Source organism: Chroicocephalus ridibundus, chromosome 12, assembly GCF_963924245.1.
Source record: "Chroicocephalus ridibundus chromosome 12, bChrRid1.1, whole genome shotgun sequence".
Lineage (NCBI taxonomy): Eukaryota > Metazoa > Chordata > Aves > Charadriiformes > Laridae > Chroicocephalus > Chroicocephalus ridibundus.
Window position 1 is genome coordinate 13,666,701 of NC_086295.1, and position 25,038 is coordinate 13,691,738.

Here is a 25,038-nt window from a genome sequence, read left to right on the forward strand (position 1 = left end):
GCGCCTCCTGCCTCCAGCAGCACAAGGCATCCATGCCCCGACAAACGCTCGCTGTGACAAGCGAGGGGGACGCCTGCTGGACTGACTCGCTTGATACAAGCCTTGATCCAACTTCTGGATCATGCAATAACAGCAGTATGCAATAACCAGTACATTTTAATTAAATAAAAAAAATGTAAATCATATACTCTTCAAAAACCCCTGAGTCTTACTATGAAAGTTTATAAGATGGTATTTTTCTCTGAATGTGCTGCTGTTGCGTTCCTCCTTGCTGACACACACGCTCCTGGGCTATGCACGAGCACTGCAAGTGCTCTGACCATTCCAGCTGCCTCCCCAGCGTGGCTCGTCCTCCTCATTCAAGTAACTGGATGAGATGCTTAGCGCTCTCTGAGCTGCCAGCAAGGCTAGATGAGGCCTGCACTCCATGCACAGCTCACACTGCAACCCAGTAACTCTTCTTTCCTCTGCACCGTTATCTCCATTCGAGGGTCTATGACAAAGGCGCGGTGCTATGCCTGCTCAGAAGGATTGCCTGTGCTGGATGTCAGTGCTCTGCTAGGTGCTAATGCCTCCGTTGTCCGTGGGGCCTGCTTTGGAAGGCGAATGGGAACATAGACATTTGAAGCACAATGTTCCTTGAGGTATTCTCCTCCTTTTTCTTCATAGTCTTTTCTGGTTATCCAGCCTTCCTCGCGGGTCATGTATTCCACTGCCCAATCCCTGGCCCCATACCAGGCATCTAAAACAGGACTGGAAGCAAGGTGAACCTGGATGGAAGGAAAATAGAATGATGTCGATTCAACACAGGAGAGAAAAGCCTTTTTTACCCCGATTACACTAGTATATGACACAAACCACTGAATTTCATGAGTCTGAACTGATTATTCAGTGCCTCTGGGGAAAAGTAATACTAGGAATGGGTTTGAAGTGTGTTTTCACCTTGAGATCAATTCTTCCACAAGCCTGCTGTGTTTCTACAGGTTGAGAAAGCACACGGGTGTATCACATTCACAACCAACAGCCCTCACAGCTAGAAGAGTTTGGTGGTACTGAAAAACAAGTATAAAGTGCGCCAGCAAAACTTCCTCCCTGCTTGAAGTAGCAGGGAGCAATACCGCAGGCTAAGAAATCGCTGTATATGGGAAAGGACCACGTGTACTCTTTCCACTGCTGTAGATTCATACTTCCCTTTAAGTTATTTCTATTACTTTCCTGGTTCAGCTATGGACTTGCTAGACTAGACACCACGTAAATCCCACGTGTGCTACCTATGAAGTGACAGATTCCTGACAGGACCACACTACAGACTGCATTTTAATGGAAAGAAAGAAGCTCTTATTCAGTTACAAGCAGCAACCTTAGAAAGAGAGGAAAATATGCTCATTTTCTTCCTATAGACACAAGTTACACACAACTTAGCAAGCAATATCCTTCCTAAAACTACCAAGTATACAGCTGTAACTAAGCTTCTGTCAGTCACACCTGGCTCACAGCTATGTACAATAACTTTACAAAACAAGGGTTGTGGAATCACAAAATTATATTTGCACTGTGTTTTGGTTTTTTTTTTTTTTTCCTCTCCTCAGTTTATAGCTCGATTTTCTATTCAAGAAGTTATTAGATTTGAGAAGACAAGGTGGTTTCAGAACAGCCAGGGAGACTCTTGCAAGTCTCCTTACAAAATGCATGGCAAACTCTGGGACTTGCCCAGCTTGTACTGTGCCTGCTACTAAAAACGTAGCAGGGGATCACAGGTTTGGAAGATACTCAAATTAATCTCTTTTGCGGCTGTCCCAGACAGTCATTACATGTAACAATCTGAACATGTGACTTAGTTTTGAAGTAAGCATAGATTTTCCCAGCAACTACTCCTAGCTGTTACTTGTTCCAGATAGTAACTGTCCCAAACTTAAGAAATCAATCTGCAAATTTCCAGCCAAATGTGCTTGTGTGTGCATGGTCCTTTAGCTGAAGCAAGTTTTCCTTTTCCAAGGCGCATACCCTACTCTCCCTGAAGCCTTCAGAAGGAGCAATGGTATCTTTGCTTAACTTTCATTTCTCTCAGGTCAAAACAGCTGTTTTCAGTGTCTTGTCATAAACCACTCTCCATTCCCATGCTCTAAGTACACCCACTCTGTACCTCTCCCAACCTGAATTCCTTTTGAACACCAACGAACAGACTGTTCACGGAACCATCATGTCAATACATGTACCTGAAAAGACGACTGGAACGGCCTCATTTCAAGGAGTTCCTTCTGAACTCTGGCTTTCAGTCCAGGGTACATTGTATTTCCACCAGTGAGAAAAACATTCTGCACAAGAATAGCCTGTTGCTCCTTTGGATACCTACAAGGAACAAAACCCAACATCAGTCTTTCTCAAGGACATCTCTCCCTATGAACTGAGGTGATACCTTGTCTTCAGGATTCACTCTGAGAAACTTCCTTCACTTCCCTCTGTGCTCATTTGTTTGCTGGAAATTCAGGGGGTGGCAGAAGAAAATCCTTAAAGCACTCTGTGCACTGTACCCCACAAATCAACAACTCCATAGAGTTGGAATTCTTACATTTCAGAAAATGCAATCTCGTATGTTCACACAGTTCAGGAGTGACATTTTGTTAATGCTAAGTTGTCTGGAAATAGTTGTTCACAGCAAGCATGCCTACATCGTAACTTAAAAATGTCACCTCTGATGTTGGTCTTACAAAAACAGAGACTGCCAGCTCATTCTTTCAAGGGATGAGTATTTACAAGGGTTTGTTGTTTCCCTGTATAACAAGTTGGACCAGGAGTCTCTGAAGTGCAACGTGTTCAGGACAATCCACCGGGGTGCAGGAAGAAGGTATTTTTTGTACCATTAATAAATAAGTTATGATAGCATTTATTTCACCTTTATCTCAACATTTTTTAATTTCTACTTTCGTGTATGGTTTTAAATGTACATAATATACTAGCTCAGTAGTATCTGTATGTAATTTATAAATAAACATATACTGGAGGTGTGTGGCCACAAATTTTTTACTGATGGGTTAATTGATCAAAAAAGTTTGGAGACCACTGACTTAAGCAGTTACATGTGGTTTTCATAATAGGAAGACATGTCTAACCTGCAATGCTCAACCCCACCCAGAAGAACTATTCAAACATATTTTCTCATATTATTGTTAAGTAACCAGTATTGCAAAAGCTGCTATCAAAACAAGACTAGCTTATTTAAGAAAGTGACAAGTAGTTTTGTAAACTCACCTCTCAAGGACATACTGCATGGTTTCTGCTATACCAGCCTGGTCTTCTCCTATCAGGGAGGGCTGGAAGACAATCTCTGGAGCCCTGATTCTTTCAGTGCCAAGGAAAAGCTGGTGGTACTCTGCCAGGTTAAACACGGGCTTTAAAAAGATGAGATTGAGAAGCAGTGGGAAATTGTGTTAAAGAACAGTAATATTCTAGAATAAGCAGAGTTTCCAAACAATTCTATACAAAACCCAATGGTAATGCTCTCGCAAAGAAAGGGCCCTGCTGTAATAAGTTCCAAAAAGCCAAGGAACCTGGACTTTTCCTATACTTTACTCTGTTTGGTGTCACTCAATCCTAAGGCTCAACCTCACAAGTTGAAAGGTGTGTCCACTGGGATGTGATATTGGGCTATGGATCACACAAAAAAAATTGAGCAGGACTTTTTTTCCCTAATAATGTGGCACTGCTACAACAGGCACTGCCTGCAGAGTGAGCCAAGCGTGTATATTCATGTTCTAAATCATCAGCTAATACTGCAAGGACTTCTCGCTTGATGTTGTGTTCAGATAGTTTAAATATCTCTTCCAAGAGCAGGCAAACAATGTTTGCATTTGGAGAAATGTTAGCAGACTAGCTGGACAATTGGGAGGCAGCAACCTCTAACACAAGGTGCAGACATAGAAATCAAACCTGCACTGCAGCAACAGGCTTCTCAGCTTCAGGCTGTTCCTCAGCAAATAAAGGTTCAAACTCATTAATGCTTTCCACATCCTCCAGTGACTGTTCACTGCCTAACGGATCCAAATCAGGAGTCTGGAAACAGAGAAAGTATATTATGGTAGGTTAGCTCAGATGTGCTATGCACATACATGACTTCAATTCTGGTGACACATTTGGAAAATTCAATGCAGATTTCCTCAAATCTCAACTCTTTAACACGCCTGAAACAAAATACGCTGTTCTGCAGCACTGAGGACAAAAATCAAAATGGTGAACAACTCAGAAAACAGAAGTTCAGACAGACATTCACTCAAAGCATAAAAATCAAACACTTTCAATAAATTTATTGCAATGCCAGCTCAGAAATTAAAGGCCTTAGTCAACAGTCTGACTGCCAGGATCCTAGCCACCCATGTCCTAAATATAACAACATACTAAAACTTTTTAAAATAGCTTTTTAAATCAGTTAAAAATTGGTGCACTCACAGCACTTCTAACTGCTCTATAATTACCATAAATTCCCTGCCTTGCTTGTGTGGGACTGGAAAACAAATATTTGCTGGCTACAAAGCTGCCACAGTTTCAACTGCCTAGCATTTGCACAGGGGATATACCAAAAGCCATTATATTTTATACAGATGTGAAGGTGCTGCCAAAACCCGTTCCTAATAAAAAGCATCACTCAAAATCCTAGGAGCAGCTTTTTAATTCTCTCCTTTATTTTTGCTTTCCATTGTTACCTTTGGGATTTTGTTGCTAAAGGTTTGGTTTTGTTAGTTTAAACTTGAAAGATTTGTTGCAATGTCTAGCAAGCAATACCAGGATGAGATAAAGCTAAATCATTTAAACATTCTTAAGTATCTAGCTTACATCCATTTAAAACACAAGCAATTACTCATACTGAAGTTTAAGCAATGTTCATTGTTACAGCAAACAAATGATAGTCACCTTAAGTTATCTCCAACATTTATGCTTTGTTAAATCCATTTCTTTTTATGTCTAAAAAGAACAAACAGCAACAGAAAGGAACACAGAACGCAGCTGAAGACTTGGCACAGACCCTGGGACAACATAATTAGCTTTTAAACTCCCTTACACAGCCACAGAGGGATGGCCTATCTTCACAAATGGGATTCGGTGATAATTGTAGGTACTCTCACAAAGCACAGACCAAACAAAAAGGCTTGTGGATTCATTCCAAGGTCTGAGACTCCACCTGGCAAAGTGTGGGATCCATGACGGACAGTCATAACTTCAGCAAAGTTACAAGAAGCTGATAGTCTTTCAATTACCTTTTCCTAGAATAATTTCTTTTGCCAGAAGGCAGAAAGATTCTTTACCACAATGGTAAGCCCATCATCTATCTCAATTTCACTCTAAGGCAGTCATTCTGATTCTTACACAAGCTTTGCTGGTAAGAACAGGCAAAATGTAACACCTAGAAGATATCAGCTCACCTGCTAGTTTTGGCCACATCTCAAGCTCCACATAAGACACAAGAACTCCTGTATCTGCCCCCGCTCTCCTCTATGCTTCAATTTTCTGTTTTTCTCTCTACCTTTTCCTGAGCAAAGACTGATATAACTAAAAGAACTCTATCTTATGTGACTTGAAAGGCAACTACACATAAATGCACAAACGGACTTAGACCATCTCTTAAAAATAGCTGCTATGTGCTGGGCCTGTATTAGTCTGGCAAAGCAGGCAAATAAGCTTCTTGTCTTGAAGAAAACTCTAACAACCAAGTGTAGCAATTAATCTTCCATTGTTAAGTAAACAAAATAGAACATACTGCTTAACTGCACCAAAAAAAGATAGCCAAAATGAAGGCAAAGGGTTAGTTGTTTACCATAAAGTTCTCTGCACCTGAAAGGGAAGAACAGAAAGGAAAACAAATACTGTTTTTAACAAAAAGCTTGATAGGATCTTCTATACCTTTAATACAATACTGGAAGCATTTAAGGACTGTTGTTTTAGGATTAAAACCACCTGAGATTTAAGTACTTAAAACTCCATGTCATTTAATTGTCAAACACTGAAAAAAAATATTATCTTTAGCATACCAGGAACAGTTACTTCACCAAAATTAATGCAAAAGCAAAGTTAGAGGTTGGTTTAAAGTATGAACAAAATCATTACGTTAGCTGCTGCAATTAGAGCCCTCTAAGCAAGTCAGCCTTAAGGACAGTGGCTGGCGTACTCTGGCAGGAGTAAGTACAAAGGGAAGCAGTAGCATCTTCAGTGGTACTTCTCTGACACATTAGGGCTGTTTTCTTGTTCTCCAACTTCTTAAAGATGTGCAAGAAACTTTTCAGGAAACTTACTGATTTCATATAACTGTATACTTCAACTACTGTCAGGAAGCCTAGAGATTACGCTTAGAACTATATGGAATCAAACTGTAAGATATGTCCCAGAGCACAGTGCAGAGCAGCACAATAAGGGTTACTGATTTCAGGTATACTCTATGAAATCAAACCTCTCTCTTTCTCCTCAGATCAAACCTCCCAGCTGCATAGGAAAGCTGGGAAGAGAGAAGCAGTTACCAAATTACCAATGAGTTGCAGTGTATTAAAGGAAAAGCTTAGTTCATCAATAAAAGTCTGAAGGGGTACATTTTCAAGCATAGAAACTTAATTTTCTCAGAGATAAGAGGAGGATTAACTTGGTGAAAACATTATACCTCTGGCTTGCTGTCCACAACATCTACTTCAATATTGACTTCTGCCTGTAGGATTTTCTGCTTCGTTTGTTCAACGGACAGACTCAATTTATTGATGTAGGACTGAAGTTCTTCTGCAGAGTCCATGTTCAGCTCCACCAAAGCTTTGTGGAATTGATCCATTTGACCGTCTTCTAAAAGTTCCTACAGACAGATTGGAGTTAGCTGTGATGAACAGTACAGGGTAATCAACTATGTGTCAACTGTACATGTACAGATACTTTGCCTTCATTACTAGATATCCTGATGTACACGCTTCATCAGCATTCAAAATATTTCACAAAAATACTGTCCACAACCTGGACGTGTCTTCTGTATCATTAATTTCTCCCTTTTATCTTGCAAGTAACCTTAAAAAGCTCCCATCAGAAAACACACAGGACGATCATAGCTTCTTCACAGTGACACCTGACCTTCTGATAAAGCCAGCCTCGCTCCAAAAGGATCACACAGAAAACTTTGCCTGGATTACCTGTACGTATAGTAACCTGTCCAGCCTCTCTTGGTCAAGCTGGAGCTTTTCTTCTCGACGACGTGCATTGAGTTCTTGAAGTCGACGTAGCTGCTGCTGCCGCCTCTCCTGCTTTTCCTCTGATGTCAGAGTGCTTCCCAGTAGCTTGTTAGAAAAAGGCAACTGCATCTTGTGCATGTTGTTCTCGTAGTACTCTGGGGACCGCCACTTCTGTAGCTCTGCATGTTTTGAAAGCAAAATAACTGTTTTGCCAGGCTGAAAACAATGATTCGTATGTTGTATGCACTTCACGCTAAGTTCAGACTTAGAAGAGAGTACAGACCAAGTTTCTGCCCACCTCTTGGCAGCTGCCCCCATATTTAGCTACCCACTGAGAGCACTACCTTCCAGCCACATACTCCGTGCACACGGGTCTCAGTGCTCTGCTCTTCAGCACGCAGGAAGCACAAAGTACTGAGAAGTGGGAAGCGCACACTAATGTCTCTTCTCTCTTCCCAAGGTAAGGGAGAGTTCTCACATATTTCTAAGGACTCCTGCAGGCTCTTTCACGAGTGACAAATTTAAGAAAACACTTTTCTTCAGCCACTACTTAAGATGACATTTATCATGGGAATTTAAAACTTCTTTAATTCACAAAAAGTCATCAGAAGTGTCCTCTGCAATTTTAGAAAACTTAAAGCAGGTAAGAAACATGGCCAGGTACAGAAATCATCCTAACCAATTTAATATTTTCTGGGAAGTATAAAGTAACTAATAAACACATTTTAAATTCTTTTCCTCTGAAATAATACAATTTTTTTATTCACAGAGAAATTTGAACTGATACAATTTTTTTGTGTGTGTGATTTAATTTTGTTTCTACCTCAATGTTAAATTCAAAACAGTTGTCAAGCATTTCCCATGAGGTAGATTACCAGAAAGACAGCTATGAAGAAAGCAAAATACTTCTGCCAGAATCCCAGCCAGTTTGACAAGGGATAGAGAGGACAAAGCTAAGTTTGGATGAATACTACCTAGTAGTAAATTGCAGCTGGTTTTACCTTCTATGTAGTCCTCTGCAATGTAGCTATGCTCATGTAGTATTTCCTCCATGCGACTGAGAGTGATGGCAGCAAAATGTCCGGGGTATTTCAGCTGGAGGAGACGTTGGAGATACACAGCTGCTTGACACCCTCCAAGATTAATACGTTTGCAGTTTTTAGCATCCAACCTGAAAATGCAAAGAGACACAACTGAGATTGGAGAGATCCACAAGTTCAGCCTAAAACCGACTGCCTAGTTTCCCCAGTATTACTTAATTTCTGATATGGTCAAGTAGACAGGTGAATACTCACATTTCAAGATTCAGTTATCAGAGAATCTAACACATCTGCTTTTCTCAGACAATAAATAAGCATAATCACTGCTTTGTTTTTTTGCAGATACTTTCTGAAAGGCTCTGTTCTGCTATATAAAAAAATAAAATAATAATTTTGGCTACAGCAAGGAAATGTTCTACTTTAAGAAGGGAAGTGATGGTTAGTGGAGCTAAAAGTAGTTCCTTTAACCTTTGTAACATTTCACAGTTGGTCAGATGTAACCCTCCAAAATTTGAAGCATCTACCAGATATAATAAAGCCATTTCCTGCAGTAAGGTTTTAAAAAAAGAAAAGAAATAAAAAAGTAGAGCAACATGCAGCACAATCAGTATGACAAAAGCCTCAAGAACTGGAGAAATCTCACAGAGCACGTTCTTTTGTCCTACACCTGCTTTAAAACTTAACATACGTCTTTTAATGCCTGACCTTACTTGGGGCAGATATCCCCTTCTACTTTTGAAAGTACAGATCTACACATAAATAGTAACTAAAAATATGCATAAGGACAGCACTGCTTCTTCAATTCAAAATTCAACAGAACTTAGCAAAATCTACAGACCTAGTTTTAACTCATCAGTATAAATTAAGACCTGAAAGAGCTTATACTGCAGTAGCTGGAATACTGAATGCTAGAGAAATTGGTATTGGCATCACTGAAATGTCAATGCCTGACAAAAAGAGGCTGCACCGTTCTTAAGACGCCAAGAACTCACCTGCCTTCTAAGACTGGCAAAATGTGCGTACACTGATAACCCGAAGATATTACCAAACCACTGCAGGGCCAGTTCTGCCTTCTGTTGTGGTAAAAACTGTACAAGCTATCTACGCCGTAGGACACTTTTGGCACTTGATAACACTCAAAAAGCAGCTCTGACATCATTTGTCTTGAATAAAGAGGATTGCACACCGCTTCTGTCAAAACAATTGGATGATCAACACAACCCTGTAAGAGATAAGAGAAAAGAAAAATAATAAAGGCATGAAGGGAAAATCCAGGGATACTTCTTCTTTTGACCTTCATCAAGAATTCCTCCAAAACAGCAATGAGAAAGCACTCTATGTGCAAGCTATTCATCATGCAAGATAAATTATATCTAATGCTTAAGGGGGTAAAAAAGAAGTCTTGTCTACAACTGGGCTCCCAACGTTAATTCAAACAAAGAATAAACTCCTAAGGGTGAAGGAGAATGGATTTTTAAAAGCATATACGAACTATGAAAAATCTAAATAACCAAAATCTATACAATGAGGAGGTGAAGTGCAAGTGAAAACTGGTGAAAGTTTAGTTCAGCGCTTGGTAAAGTTTTCAAACCGGTGCTGTCACTCAGGTAAAAGGCTTCATGGTCTGAGGAGGAACCCTCCGCTCAACTGGGTATCCAGAACAATGAGCACTGCTAGTAATGGCACTGTCTCAAATGGCACTTTCTCAAAAACCCATCCTGGGCACTAGTTCTCAGCCACAGCCTGACAACACGCTGCAGTCCAAACTTCTCGCCCTGCAGCTGTGTCCTCCCGCTTTCGTTTCACCACAAAACTAGGAAGAAATGAGGAGAACAGCGGGGTTCAAGAGACACCCATGGGGAGCACCTGGCCAGGCCAGGGTCACTACAGCAGCTTCCTCAGAGCCCGTCCACCTGGGCCATGAGTTCCTGCGAGGCGGGGGTCAACCAGGGGCGATGCCGGACCCCTCATTCCCACCACACACCCAGCATAACCTCCCCCTCCACCCAAGACCCCCTCAGGGCCGGGCCTGGTCTCACCGGCGGCCTCAGGGCCCCGGCCCAGCGTCCCCCCGCCACCTCCCCGCCCGGCGGTACCTGCGAGGCAACGCCGAGGCGCTGGAAGACGTGGTCGAAGAGCAGCTCCTGCAGCTCCAGCTGGACGGGCACGTTGCGGTCGAAGGGCGAGCGGAGCAGCCAGCGCAGGGGCTCGGGGCTCCCCAGGTCGTTGCCCACCTGGGTTTCGGCGCCGGCCCCGCCGCGGGCCCCGCGGCTGCGCGCCGCCAGCGAGCGGAACCGCAGCAGGGGCTCCGCGGGGACGGCGGGGTCGGGGGACGCCCAGCCCGCCCGCGTCTGGAAGGAGCCGTTGTCGATCACCAGCGGCACCGGCTGCGGCGTCCGCACGGCCGCGCCAGGCTCCAGCACCGGGTCGGGGGCCCAGCGCGCGTCGCGGAAGGCGAACACCCGTGAGGCTGCCGCCATTTTGTGCCCGCCCCGGCCGCCTCCGGTCGGCAACGCGGGCACCGACACACGTTCCGGGACGCGGCGGGGCCTGTCCTCCCCCAGCCCCCCTCTCACGCAGGGACACCCGCGGCCTCTGTCACTGTGAGTTAAACTCGAACCTTGAGACCCCCCCGGTGTCCGTGAGCGACGTGGGAGTGAAACGCCGCGGCACTGGCCTGTGCCAGACCAGCCTGGGGGGTCCCCCACACAGCGGCTGCTTCCTCAAGGCTGCCGCAGCGCTCAGCATGCTCATCTCCCTGATGAAAAGAGGTGCCAGTCGCGGTGGAGATGTCCTGGCCTTTTCCACGGGCATGTGCCAGATGGGAGACGGGCACAGCAGGTGGGAGCCATCCCACCATGGCGGTGGAGGGAAGGACAGGCCGCCTGCCCAACCCAGACACCAGCTCAGCTCTGGGGAGAGGCAGGATGGACCCCGAGAGGTCCCTGTGACATGACTAAGGGAAACACTTCATGAAAACTGAAGAGGTCACAACTTCTGGGATCGGCTCCTTCCCATCACTCCTGTGGGTACCTTCGTGGACAAACCACCAACAGCCTGGTTTTCAGAAGTGCCACCAACCCGCTGTGGGAAACGGTGACTGCAAATATTTAGCATCCTTGAAGCTCAGGTCATTAATGACTTTTCTCACTTGTTTACCCAATGCACAAAGTAGGGATAATAGCTTTCTTTTATCACGCAGGGTTGTTATTAACGTGAATTAATAAGAATTTGCAAAGTTCATTTAGATCTTGGGATTAAAAGGCTCATTTCAAGGGGCTGTTACTACATAAAAACAAACACATGCACACAAGCGAGAACGTTAAATGCATGCAATCATTCATAATGTGCACTTACATAGCTGCTCTTGTCTAAGGTTTGCTGAGAGCTACACAAACAATTACCGTAGCTAAACAACCCCCTGTGTGGTAAGTGATAGATAATGGTTTTATTTTATTGAAGGAGAAACGCAGTGTGATGAATATCAAGTTACCAGAGTCACATAGCTGTTCCTACTTTGATCACCACTGAGCTCCTTTACTATTAAGTAATACATTTATAGACACATATCCTATGAAACATGCTAGCTTGCCTTTCTTGGAGGGAAGGCAGATAGGCAATGAAAATACAAAGGTTTATTTTCCTAATGGATTAACTAATAAATAGAAACATAGACAGCAGGCTAAAAATAGATTCCATGTTAATATGGGAGATATTTGTGCTCTGTGTCAAATAAGAAAGCCTGGGAGAACTAATTTTTAGCTAGTCATCCTCTACACATTTCTGCAGGGTTGATTCTGTTTTATTGATTTCTCAAACATAAACTTGGCTACCCAGTTCTTGGTTATCTCCCCTATATCTGAAAACGTCCTTTAACTATTGCTTTAACATAAGCCTTGAAAGCTTCCTAACTTGTATTTATCCTTTAAATAGCAACTGAAGGAAGGACAGTCAAATCAGATGTTTTCTCATTTCTTCTTATCCCATGTTTAATCCTTATTACTCCCTCCCTCCATAGCACAGGGCTATCCTTTTTGCCAACCATGCTGAGTATATCAGCGGTCTTCTTGTGATTTACACAGTGATGCAATGAGGGTTATTAAAAGGTAGTTAGTAAAGCAGAGCAGGCGAGCTGTTCTAAACTTAGTGTAACCTGAAGCAAGCAATGAAGTACCCTCTCGTTCCTTTGGTAAATGATCTGACCTTTCATCTTCTTTTCTTCTGGCTTTGTTTGCCATTTGTAATGCTGTTGATCATAATCATTATCTGGCTACAACTTCTACTTAATGAAGGTAAGTTCTACAGTTGATCAGATAAAATGCTCCTGCATAAAAGCTTTATCTATTAGCTTCATCTTTAAAGCACTCGGCTAGTTATTTTTAGGCTAATGCTACCTGTCACAGAAGGAAACTAAAGGTTTTTTTAGTACTATTGGTAGCATACGGAAAATCAAACTCAAATTAATATGCTATTCTGTTAAAAAATGCTTATAAGACGAGCTGCTGCCAGCTGTTCTTCCTTACCCTACCCCTTTTTCTCAGAGGTAATTTAATTTAAGGAAGGCAAAGGACAAGTAATTTTTGTAAATTTCTATAAAAGATCCCTCAGAGAGCAAACCTAACTCTAATTTTGCACACTTTCAAACTCTGGCATTATGGTTCTCATACATGTCTTTTTTTGGGATGGGAGGGTGTTACTGGGGAGCTGTTAAGGGAGTCTTTTATCAATGCTAAGGCTGATAGAAAATTTTTGAAGTGAGCAGGACATACATTTTAATTTATTTGTGTATTTTTCTCCTCTTTCCATCACTGATTCTTATTTCTAACATGTCAGTAACTAATAACAGGCTTTGGTTTAGGCTAGTAATAGGCTTGTTGATGTGCTCCTGAGGATAAAGCCTTGCTAGTTTGTTCGGATTGCATAAGCAATCCCAGCTGAGGAATCAATCATAAATTCAAAAGCAGTGATTCTGCCTTTGCAGAACAGCTGTAGGAAGGAACATAAGAACAAAATTTGACTTCAGCAAGCTTTTATCTGGTGCCCTCTGTTCCTTAATAATGTGGTATCCAGTCCTATAATAGATCCCACAGGAGTAACACCAACGAGATGATTCCTTTGGACCCACACACAGCAGAGGAACGGGAGATACTCACCACAGCAGAGACTTGTACTCCTCCCTCCTTTCCTGTCCGGCATGTGGGTGCACGCTGTATTTTCTACTTTCATCTCCCATTCTGCAGGCTTAGCACAGGCTGATGTTCATAACAGGCTCTGCTTGCTGCAGTAGTATCTTCCCTCCACACGCTCAAGTATACTCTTGCGGGTAATCGATCATAGTAATTAAAAGCACAGGTTGTAAGAGGCTGTGACAATAGTAGAAGCTACCCTGAGCAGCATAGGCATAACTTACTGCTGCTGCCTGAAGAACAGAATAAAACATCTATTTTGCATAGGTAAAGAGTAGCTGTGCCATATATTTACACTTAGGTTGAGTATCAGCTTTTTGCCTGGACAGAGTAACTCTAGAACACCTTGAATGAGATTCTCAGGTTATACGTACTCTATTCACCTTCACAATTTCTGGCCCTAAGGTGACTGTTGTTAGCACCAGGCCTCCAAGGATTTACACAATTGGTCTAAATTCCATTTTAAGAAACATGACTACACACATTACTAATTTTTTCCATATTTGTGTGTTTGCAGGACTGGAGCATTAAAGTACTTCTTAACTACTCTTAAGAGAGTAAAACAAAGGCATTCTTTTAAATATCTTCCTAATTCAGTCATACCCACTTATTTTATGCTGTACAAGTAAAAAGCATTGTATCTTTCAGATCCTCCTTTAATATAGTTGCTGATTAAGAGCTAATTGGTTAAAATCAAACACTTGTACAGGCCTCTTAATTGCCTCTACAATAAGTTGGGCTTGGAAATCCTTTAGTTCAGCTGAAAAAGATTCAGAAGAGCTTTGCTCAGCTCGTAGATAGAATGTGTAAGGCTTGTAGCTAGGAAGAAAAATTCACATTACAGGTGTTTTATGTGTTCTTTTTAAACCTATTTCTAGCACAGGTGCCTAGTGCAGAAGAAATAGAGAAACAATCTTCTGATGAGCCTGATTCTGACTCAAAATTTGAGGATGAACTAACAGAGGAAGAAAGCCAGACTAGTAGATCCAGTACAGAAATGCAAGAGGAGACACAATCCAGGGGATCTCTGGGTAAACTGAGGCCCAAACCTGCTTATCTGAGTTCAAAACCAAAAAGCCAAAAGCAAAGTCTTTTTGCTGCAATCTTAGACAGCTGGTCTCAGAGCCAGAAGATAAGACCTTCTCCTGGTGAGAAGACTGATCTCTGCAACATTGTAATGGTGAGTAGCGTGATCAGGTCACCTCTTTGCTTATCTACTGCTTTTGTGTCTTAGCTCTGACTTTTTTTTTTTTTCCCACCTCTACCTGATTTCCTTGCCTCTTGGGTAAGAGAAAGCTGCAAGATGGGTTTCTGCTTGGTTAATGACTAACAAGGAATCTTTTTCTGTCTTTCCTATTTGGAGTGACTCCTGTTGTAGATAAGGTAAAAGTAACACAAAATTGTACAGAATAACTATCATATATCTGTACTGTATAAGTATGTGTGTATATATATATTTAAAGACATGTATATGTATTTAAAAAGTCCTTGAGAATTGAATTTCAAACAGTGAAAACTACCTATTCCTCTGAGATAAGAAGTTTAGCTCAACTGTATATAGAAACTCCTGGTATATATGGCTGATACGTATTTTTAAAAGCTGCTTCATATTTCTTACAGTGGAGTAAGTGACTAAAAACTAGACTTATTTCCCTTGCTTGATAAGAGCTGAAGCCAGAAGTCTCTTTGCAAACACAGCAATCCCAATCCTCTTAAGCTTTATTCAAATCCTGAAAGATATATTTGAGGTAGCAGAAGAGATTAGTGTCTTGTATGTCTTCTCTTTCCCTGTGCCTTGACTGTATGTTCCTTTGCAGCAGGGTCTCAGAGGGAAAGCTGGTTTGTGCCTCCACTGTTACTATTCACACTCCTCTCTACTCACTCTGCTGGGATTTTTGAATTGTGGAGCTGAGGTACTTGTGCACGTTTGCTTCCACCAGCTTTGCTGGAGCAGTAACCTTTGTTAGGCTAGAATAGCTAAGGACTGGTATCATCTTAAATTGTTGCAGTTGTTTGACCACCACACCCTGAAACTGAGCTTTAGTGTGGAATCAGTCAGAGTATTTTTGACAATGTTAACACCACCAAGGCAATACTAAGTCAGCATAGTAACTTTTTTTAATTGTTGTTGTTCAAAGGCTAGAGAAACAATGCTAAGAATGAGCTTGGCCTTATCTAGGGTACCATTTGTTTCTCCTAGAGCTCTTTGTATGTACAAGCATTGATGTGAACAGAGTGGTTTGAAGAACTGGGGTTTAAGCTTGTCTCTTGTAGGACATAATACTTATACTGAAAGGCTTGTTAGTTGTGTTGTGTGGGTGAAGGAAGGGAACAAGGATTCACGGTCTTACAACATTTATATCCCACTGAAAATTGAACCTCTTCTGAAAACGTCATTGCCTTGACAACTCTCCTCTTCCTTTTCACCAGCTCTTGTGCACCATGCTTTCTTCTCTCACCTGGAACTTTGTCTGCCAGTTGCTCCAGATCTCTAATGTCCTGAGGATTCTACTGCTGCCATCTTCTCTGATTATCTCCATGGCTCAGCTGTTTGTTTCGCTGGGTGAAAAAGTCGTGAGAATCCTGGGCTCCCTGAGACTGGAAAGCAGAAGGCTGTAGGCTTCAGTCTTGGGGAGGAGATATAAGTGAACTGGAACAGATTGATGAAGCTCAGAGAACCACCTCAGGGTGGAAATAAAGCAGGTAGTCCCACCACCATTAGCAGCAATCCCAGTCAGCACCAGTGAGAGCTACTGTAGCATGGCATAGGGAGGTTAAGTCTCTGAAAAGTGTCACCTTGGTCTTGACTAGGTTTCCATCTGGGTCACAAAAGCTGCTTTCAGATTGAACAGTATTGACTGGCTAAATATGAAATGGATGACAGCACCCAGACTCTTGTCCTGTGCTTGGGTGCGTATCCTGCTCCCCTCCCACTGTAGAGAGGAATCACTTCCTTTTTTTATAAGGACCAAACACTGTGCTGGCACCAGTGATACTCTGTTCACCACGACTAATCTTTGATTTCAAATAAGATCAAGGCCAATAGCTCTCAGTAGCAGTTCTTACTGGAGCTTAAATGCAGTACAGCCCAGTGATTATTTTACTCAGACTGCAATTAGCACTCCTCTGATCTCCAGCTTGTGAGCTCTCAAAGAGACAGATTTTCAACAGTCAGGACTAACAAATGAAACAACCCTACCTCTAATTAACAAGAAATAATTAAGCCCTTAGCAGATACTGAGCATGCATTTCCTTCATTTCTGTTCAGGATATGCTTTTCAGCACAGCTGACAGGCTGATAAAAAGTTAGATTACAGCCCAAAGAGGCACTTGCCAACAACTTGATTTAAGCAGTTGGTGGGACCACAAGGAGGTTGGTGGGGCTGGGATGAGCCATAATTTTGTGGCTGAAGGGTTTATCCAGTTGTCAGGCTATGAACAGAGCAGCTGTTTGCTCCTGTGTGTTGATGCACACGTTCAACAAACTCTCTTTTTTTAGAGAAGCCCTGAATTAGGAAGTTGCATCACAAAGAGCACATTGCCACTTGTGAAAAATGCTTGTCTCTGCTCCTGGTGTGAAATAACTGTGTCTCTCCAGAGTCTTGCATGGGCAGACAGTGTAACACTTACACTGACCTGCGCTAATTATGAAGCATGCCTTGTTGATGGTTACTTGTCTTTCCCTCCCTGTCCCCTGAACCCCGCATGTCCAAATATTTGTCCAGAGCAGTATGCTCGTAAATAAAACTTGTTTGCCTGTGTCTTTTTTTGCAGGCCCTTTATTTGGGGGGGGGGGGGGGGAAAGACACGACTGTTTGCTGAGGAATTTTCTGTGTCCCCCTCTGCCCAGAAGGTGACCTGTGCTGGGGTACGTCTCCTTTAGGGATGCCCGGTGTCGGTGGTGAAGGTGGATGCTGAGGGACCGGTTCCGGCCGCTGCTGTCGGCGGGGGCGGTGCGGGGCGAGCTGGGGCCGCGCTCCCGCGTGGGGTCCGCCCCGGTCCCGCCTCTCCCGCAGCCGGCGCAGGGGCCGTGCCGTGCCTGGCCGGGCGGCGGGGCTCCCCGCGGGCTGCGGAGGGACGGGGGCACCGCGCCTCTCCCGGGGGTGACTTCGGGCCGGCGAGCCCGTGTAAGGGTGCGGTGTCCGGGGCGGTGCGGGGCGGTCCGGCTGCCGGGAGAGCTCCCGGCTCTCCTCCGCTCTTTCTCTTCGCTGGCTCGGCCGCTATTGTCTGCAGCGCTGACCTGCCCAGGTAGGCTGATGCTCGGTACTGGTAGGGAGACTCCGGCTCTGCCCCAGAGGTGTGGGGTTTCTGTTGCTTGAGATGCTGTGATTCAGTGCTAAATTGCTGGTTTTCCTGCAGAATTTGGCTTCTCCTGTTCTGTTGGGGAATGGGGTTATTGTTTCAGCTACAGCCGCCCCAAATGACACCTCAAAGCTATCTTCCCTGAGCTAGCAAGAATATTTTCTGGCAGTCTCAAGGTTTTTCTGTTTTCCGTCTAATCTATGCGCATTTAAAACCATATTGGCAAGAAGGACTTAATGTTGCAGCTGAATCCCTGGGGATGCCTCCTGTCTCTATGGGATTTCACTTGTTTAGGCTTCTTCAATACATTGGACTCTTGTTAACCTCAGTTCTCTGAGAAACCTTATTATCTTGAGGCAGTTGCCAAACTGCTACAATTCAAGTTAAAAAAAGTTTTACTGTGATTATCACTGCAAGATGTAGACGAACTGAGGTGAGTTAGGTAAACTCTCTAAAGCTCTAGTAGAATGTTGCTGTTTCTTGTATTGCATGGTGTTGTTTTAAAGCCTGGTGATACCAAAGTATATGCTTTGGGTAGTTTTTAGTCTGTGTAAATACACTCGGAATAGCGTTAGCTTGGCTGGGCTGGCTGTTGCTTGCAACGCCACTGTAATAGGAGGGAGGTTGGTGCCAGCATGCAAAACCTGCTTGAGAAACCTACTATGAGGATTACTAGTTCCTGTGGAGTTCCCCAGTACCACAGCTATGCCGATGGCAGGAGTGGCTTATACCTGGTTTTCCTGTCCCTGAGCTATGAGAAATACTGCACAACTAAATATTTGGGTAGTAAGAATAAAACTTTTATGTGGGGATTTGGCTAAAAGTAGTATGGAAAGGCCATTTTGGCTCTGCTGTGGATCTGTGCTTCTTGGAAGAGGCTGATGATGTGTGAACCTCATCTGGAGAAGGGGCCCAGACCTACAGATGTGGGGACTTGGTTTGAACCCTGTAGACTTTGTGTCGCGGTCCACCTGTGTTAAAGTCTTTCCTACCCTGAATCTAGCTGCAACGCCTGCCCGCATGCCTATCTTTGCTGATCATTTGGAGTTCACAGTGTGAATGTAGTGTGACCTCTCATCTGCTTCATAGTCTGCAAGCACTCGATTAGCATCAGTGAATTTGTGCTTTAATTTCCCCTTTGCTGTTGTGTGCAAAAGCTATTTTCTGGTCATCAGCAGGATCATTAGAGCTGATGTGTTGTAGCTGAGCGGATTTATATATTGTAGTAGAGCTCCTTTCAATGTGATTGTTTACAGTGATTTCAAATAAATGCGTTTTAAAAAATGAAGGCTTTTCTGTAGTTTTTGGATTTAATTCACCTGTAAAGTCTCTTGTTCACCTGGGGCAAAGCATCTTTTCTTGTATGCAATCAGCAGCCTTCTTTCCAGGGCCTTTCTATATTGCAGAAAGTATGTAGTTTTCTTAGCTGAAAAAGTTTGATACAAAAATCTGGATTGAACGCTTTGGAGCACAGCATTAGTGAAAGTTTCTTCCCTCAGCCGTAGATGGGTAGTTTCTTTTGACTGAGGTTAATCTTCCTGGGAGATGGAAGCCTGCATTTCTGTATACCAAACTGTACTGTAGATGTTTTATGACCTTTTGCACATTACTTAATCTCTTTTTTTCCTCCTTCTTATTTATAAAATATTTACTTTGCAGGCATGTTACAGGGGTGGGGTTTGTTAAACACTAAGACTCCATTGGGAAGCATTGTACATTGAAAAAACATAGATATTGGTTTCTTTCTCCTCGGAGCTCAAAACTCTGGAAGAAGTTGATAAAAGACCCAAACTCTAATCTAGTATAAACTCAAGTAACCTAATGTGTTTACATGTATTTCAGTGATAAACACGTCCAAAGCACTTTGGGATAAGGTCTTGCAGCATGTTGGGATTCCTAACTTGTAAGCGGGGCCTCTCTTGGTAACATCTGGGTGAGCTGTGGCTGTTTACATCCTTCTCCTGGAGGAGTCGTGGAATGATTTAACTTGGCCGACATCTGTTTTTAGTAAAGAGGAATTGGGGTTCTTGGGTCCAGCTGCACGTAGAAAAATAACGCTCAAGATTTGGCTCATTGTCCTTTGTGCCCCAAGAGGGCGCAACAGCAGCAGCGTAGCTCTTGGTTTAATCCAGACGTTGTTTTGAGATGGTGTTTCTGATGCTGAGAGTAAAAACTCATAAATGTTTTCCACTTCATAGCATCTTTGATTAGTTGGATGGAGAAGTGTGTCACTTAACAAAGCTTTGTGAGTTGAAACGGGTCAGTGTCCAGCTTGCCTTAAGGAAAAATATCACTCCCTGCGAGTACAGAAGAGTGTTGAAATGGGGGCCTACAGAGGTTGTGGCATCTCAGTCCTTCACAAGACCCAACTGGCCAAAGCCATTAACATCCTGGGCGGGCTTCTGTTTTGACACTGCTTTAAGCAGGAGGGTGGATGAGGTGGTGACCTGAGGAGCCCTTCCAGTGTACATGTGATAGCGTGTGTAAACTGCTCTGGGAAACAGTGCCCTTCGGCACCCCCTGTCCTTTAGTGCCTTGTTAAAAATCCCTGTGTGACTTTTACTGGGTTCTGCTTTGCCTGGGTAGGGAGGGAACTAAAGGTTACATGCTATATGCCCTTAGTTTTAATTTGGGTTTTTTTTTTCCTTTAAAAGTTAGAGGCTACAATGTGTGACCAAGAATACAGTATATTCTAGGTTCATATATCTTTTAGGCTCTCAGTTCAGCAAAATGTTTGCTTAATTGAGGATGTTATGGCCCATATGCTTCTATTCCAAGCAGTTGAAGTGCTTTCAGTTGGAGACATAAAAATGTCTTAGTTGTGACATGGTGTTTGAGCCTTCCTGCTGCAGATGTAAAATCCATATGGCAGTGAGTCTTAATTGAAACCTGCTGGAGTTATTTTTCTCCTGCAACATACTATATGAAATAGTCTTTATGCAGCTGGCTTAAAAGGCCTACCCTTAATTAGGTATCTCTAATCAGTTAGTGATATTCCTTTCTGTAATGCTGTTCCTTTCTAAGGAACGGGATTTTGAGGGCACTTATATCTGATATTCTACATACCAAATGTGGCCTGTATGATTTATTCATTATTTTATGCCACGGACTTTAGGTAGAAGTCATTCGCTGCAGCATTGTTAATCATGTGGGTAAGTCCCTCCAGGTGTGTTGTGTAGTGGAAAAGCTTGTCTGAAATCAGAACCTGTTGCTTGAAAAGTTATATCTTTAACTAGGTTTTAGATTCAGATGTTTATCATACTTTCTGGTATTTGTTGCTGTTTGGTAAGACCGTTAGGTCAGTTTGCAGGGGAGTATGCTTTGTGATTGCAAAGAAGTTTGGAGAAAGAAATACAAAAGCTGATGTAGCTTAAAGCATATTCCCCAAAGTAGATTACTCCAAGAGTCTGGAATGTGTTGGTGGGAGGCTTCAGTTTTAGTGAGATGTTGCTCCATGCATGCAGGAGTTCTTCCCCTCCTAAATAATTGTTTCCATCTGCATAGCTTATTCCATCAGCCCCTAGGCTGCTAGTGCCTGGACTGTTGAGCTGTCTGCAAAATTCGGGTGTCTTGTAAAAATCAGGGTATTTCTCACTAAATTCTCTGTGTTTGCCTGTATGAAGGGAACATACAGGAAAAAAGTAATAGGGCAACACCCACTGGGGGACCTTTTAAAATAAACAATATTCTTGTCTGTCTTTCATGTCCTTTCAAATTTTTAGAGGGAGAAGTTTTGGGACCCTCAGATTTTCTTGCAAGCCTATTGTTAATTCACTAGTTGTCTGGGAGTTGTTTAGTTTTTATATAATATGAATCTTTGTCCATCTGTGATAACTTGCAATGTCCCTGGCTCCTTGAATTGAATACTGTGGTTTATGGTCTGGGAGATGTCCATGCTGCCATCATATGGTGGAGCCTGAACACAGGAAAGGATACGGAATGCAACGTATAGTTGAGACCTTAGTGTTTCAGTAAACAGCTTGGCTGAGACCCAAGCACACTTCTAGTGTGTGAAGTCCTGTTTGTTGGTTTTTGTGGCACTAAACGTACTTAACCCTTTGTCCTGTTTTGCGCTTTTCGGAAGGTCCCTTCTAGGATGATGGACTTTGCCAGCAGTGGAGGCTGGTACTGACACGTGTTACTGTTACATGTATAGGGGAAGGGACTGCCAAGGAGGTGCTGAGGGCAATGGCAAGAGCCTGCTGGACCATTATACGCTGATGGTTCAGCAGTAGTGACAGCAGGCTCCTGAGCAAAAGTTACCATTTTGTACTTCCCAGTTATCCCTGCCTGGGTCCCCTAATGAAGCACGGGAGAGACATCATTGTAACTAAGTAACTCTGCACTCCTCTCTGAAGAGTCTTATTTATGAATTAGTTGAGGCTAATTAGTTGAGGTCAGTTAAGTGCCTGTTTCCTGGAGGAGGTGGCATGACAGATGTGTTTTTCCTTAATCTTCAATTCTGGGTGAACCTTCACTGGGCTTAGCCTGTAGTGGACATGGAGAGCATACGCACGAGGAAGGGAAGTCGTCCTGGTGGGGTGCTGGGGCATTTGCAGGGTTTTCTTGTAGTGCTGCTGGTTTGTGCGAGGCTGTCTTGCTAATGGTGGTTGCCATTCAACTGCTGTGAACTCACACTTTTTCACTGCTGCTGCCAAATTAACAGTTATGCTGGAGTCCTGGGAGCCCAGATTTCTCAGCATCTCCATATGTGCATAATTGAGCATGCTGCCAGTGCTTGAACCCCCATTTCTCTTGCCAACCCTAACCAAGTGACCGACGCTGGAAATGAAAGCAGTGTTTCTTGCCTTGAGGGTGCATGTAGGCTCTTGAGTGAACAGGAGCCTGTGACTCTTGCAAGGTCCATAGCAGGTGGCCAATATATAATGGAACTGGAAGGATATCCTCTTTAGGCAACAAATAAATACAGCTTTGCTGATGAAAGTTGTTTTTCTCGGTCAAGGTAAAGCTCAGACAATGTTACTGTTTGAAAACAGCAGGGATAACACAGTGGAAGGAAATCCTTGCATGCCTCATAGCGGAAGGTAGACATGAGGCTGCAATATATACATCCCTGCAGCTGATCTGTGATACGGTTGTTTTGGTCAAGTATTCCAGAATCCTGGACTCACTCCAGCTTGTGCATAAGAAGGGTAAAAGTAGATAAAGGTAACAGCTGTATTTAGACGCGGTATTTCCTTTGACTAATGGGAGAGGAAGGATACCTCCTGGGAGCAATCCTTCTAACGATATCTCTAATCCAAAAGTTTCAGAGTTCATTCACTTCGTGCTTCCTACGCTCTCTTGGCCAGTGTAAAGGAGGCGTGAAGCTGCTGGATGTTTCCAGGCCAGGAAGAGTTTGGAGCAAGCACAGAGCTGCCAGGTCAGTTGGGAGAATTCAAGGTTTTATTAAATACCAGCATGCATCGTGGAAAAAGCTTTTTGGAGAATAGCTTTTTGTGAAGCTGCAACAATGTGTTATCTGGAAGAAAACCGAACTGGAGGGCAAATCTGTAATAGGACCAAGGTATTGCTTCTTTAAGTTGTTCCTGTGAACTCTGATAGCGAGGTCTGTGGAGTTCTGTAATGGATTAGCATTACCTCATTGACAGCCAAGCAGATGGCAAAGAAAAACTAGTCTTTGTAAAGGTCAAGAAGCCGCTGCTTGGTTGCTAGCTGGGGATCTATGAATATCATTTAACCCTATACAAGTGCTTTTTCTGACAATAGTACTGAGTCAAGTGTCATGGTTCATTTGGACCTCTCAAAGTCACAGGAGGATGTATCCTGTGAATCTAACTTTATTACGTGAGCTCATTGGGTAAAAATCAAACAAGGTCTCAGTGCCCTTTCAATGGGCTGGGGTAATGTGCAGGCGTCCCAGTATGACAGTGGGAAGCCTGGGAGCCTCAGCAGTGTGGATGCTGATGGGTCAGCTTCAAAGCTTTTTTGGGTAAGGTGATGTACTTACACCTTCCATCATGGACGTGTGGTTTCTGCCATTCCTGTGGGTTGTTCCAGTTACTTCTGAAGAGTTTCAGTCTTATCAGAAACTGCCCAACGGTTGCTTTTGCACAGCTGCAAGGACAGCAGGTCTTATCTCCTCCTCTCCTTTGTATCTGGCATATGTGTCCCTCTTGCTCTAGCCCAGTGGTGTTGCTCCCAGCATAGATCAGGCTGAGCTGTATCTATGTGAGCTGTGTGTTTGGCCAAAACCTGAGCAGGAGTCAAGTCAGCAGCCACTGTCCAGTGATGCCTGTGTCAGAAAATGTTCATTGTACAAATGCTTGGTTGCTTAGACCAGCCTGGTTGAAATATACCATCCTGAATGTCAGTTTGGTTATAAGAGTTCATCAGACTTGCTAGAGCTGTGAGGTAAAGCATGGTTGCTGTAGTTTCTCTGCTTATGTGTATGTCTCTTATGAAATCTTTGTAGTTTTCAACTCACTTGCAAGTCTGAATTGAATTTCTGTTTCTTTAGCCTGTTGGATTCGACAGTGCTTATTCTGTGGATCATCTGTGTGATGTCTTCTTTTTGCGTTTGCAATAGCACTGTGTTACCCTGAACTTGCACACTGGCTGCAAACTGAAGAACCAAAGTCTCTTTTGTAACATCACTTGATGTTGATACCCGAGACTTCATATGTCTGATCTCCTGTTTGGCCCTGCAGTTAGAGCAGTGGATTTTTATACAAAAGCAAACAGCATGTGGGGATTTATAGGCACTGATCTAGTCTCTGACTGACCTTTGAGATGATCTTGCACCATTAACCTCACCTGCCCTGTGTTCCTCTTCCTTTAAATCCTGTGCTACGGAGTTTGGAAATGTTGGTGGCAAGCTCTTCCATTCCCCGCGTTGGCCCCTCAGTCTTGGATCATGCCTGCAATCTGATGATTCTGGGTTTCATAAAGACTCCTGGTAATTAAACTTTGTCATGAATATTTTGGAAAAACAAGCCCTCTCCTAATGAGTTAACAAACTCTTTACTAATAGCTCTGTAGGAGCTGTGAGCTGTGTTGTGCAATCAGGTTCGGCATCTCAACCAGTTTTGTTCCAGCTGTTGCATCGTTTATAGATGAAACTAGTACAAACAAGCTCTGTGTGGTGACTTCAGAGCAGGGTGCCAGCATAGCAAAAATAGTGACAGCTGACTTTTTTTTTGTTTGTTTTAAACTTCTGAGCCTATAAAGCAGCAGCCCAGTTCTGTTTCTGTCCCAGCTCTCGTCCACAGGACAAATGAAGAAAATGCCCATAAATATAAATTATGGGCCACTTGTAATGTCTGCACACACAGAGGAGTTTGGATTCCTCCTGATGGA

At 43.2% G+C, this 25,038-nt stretch overlaps 2 protein-coding genes across 2 annotated transcripts; one reads left to right on the forward strand and one right to left on the reverse strand.

Moving 5' to 3' along the window:
- Positions 1-232: 232 nt before the first annotated feature.
- Positions 233-10,916, reverse strand: ACTR5 (actin related protein 5). The gene is made up of 9 exons (XM_063350111.1): positions 10,327-10,916; positions 9,223-9,452; positions 8,192-8,361; positions 7,152-7,369; positions 6,641-6,823; positions 3,928-4,050; positions 3,250-3,389; positions 2,217-2,349; positions 233-770 (listed from the first exon to the last, which is right to left on the reverse strand). The coding sequence occupies exons 1-9, from the start codon at positions 10,708-10,710 to the stop codon at positions 513-515; spliced, it is 1,839 nt and encodes a 612-aa protein (XP_063206181.1). The 5' UTR covers positions 10,711-10,916; the 3' UTR covers positions 233-512.
- A 482-nt stretch (positions 10,917-11,398) lies between these two features.
- On the forward strand, positions 11,399-17,135 carry ADIG (adipogenin). Its single transcript, XM_063350112.1, has 4 exons — positions 11,399-12,522; positions 14,295-14,596; positions 15,234-15,329; positions 15,847-17,135. The coding sequence occupies exons 1-4, from the start codon at positions 12,396-12,398 to the stop codon at positions 16,033-16,035; spliced, it is 714 nt and encodes a 237-aa protein (XP_063206182.1). The 5' UTR covers positions 11,399-12,395; the 3' UTR covers positions 16,036-17,135.
- Positions 17,136-25,038: the final 7,903 nt, after the last annotated feature.

Coding starts and splice junctions, on each gene's coding strand:
- ADIG (XM_063350112.1), top strand. CDS start 12,396: ATGAAGTACCCTCTCGTTCCTTTGGTAAATGATCTGACCTTTCATCTT. Junction 12,523..14,294: donor ACAACTTCTACTTAATGAAG/GTAAGTTCTACA, acceptor ACCTATTTCTAG/CACAGGTGCCTAGTGCAGAA. Junction 15,330..15,846: donor TTTTGAATTGTGGAGCTGAG/GTACTTGTGCAC, acceptor CCTTTTCACCAG/CTCTTGTGCACCATGCTTTC.
- ACTR5 (XM_063350111.1), bottom strand. CDS start 10,710: ATGGCGGCAGCCTCACGGGTGTTCGCCTTCCGCGACGCGCGCTGGGCC. Junction 8,362..9,222: donor TTGCCAGTCTTAGAAGGCAG/GTGAGTTCTTGG, acceptor TTGCATTTTCAG/GTTGGATGCTAAAAACTGCA. Junction 4,051..6,640: donor TTGTGGACAGCAAGCCAGAG/GTATAATGTTTT, acceptor CTCTGTTTCCAG/ACTCCTGATTTGGATCCGTT.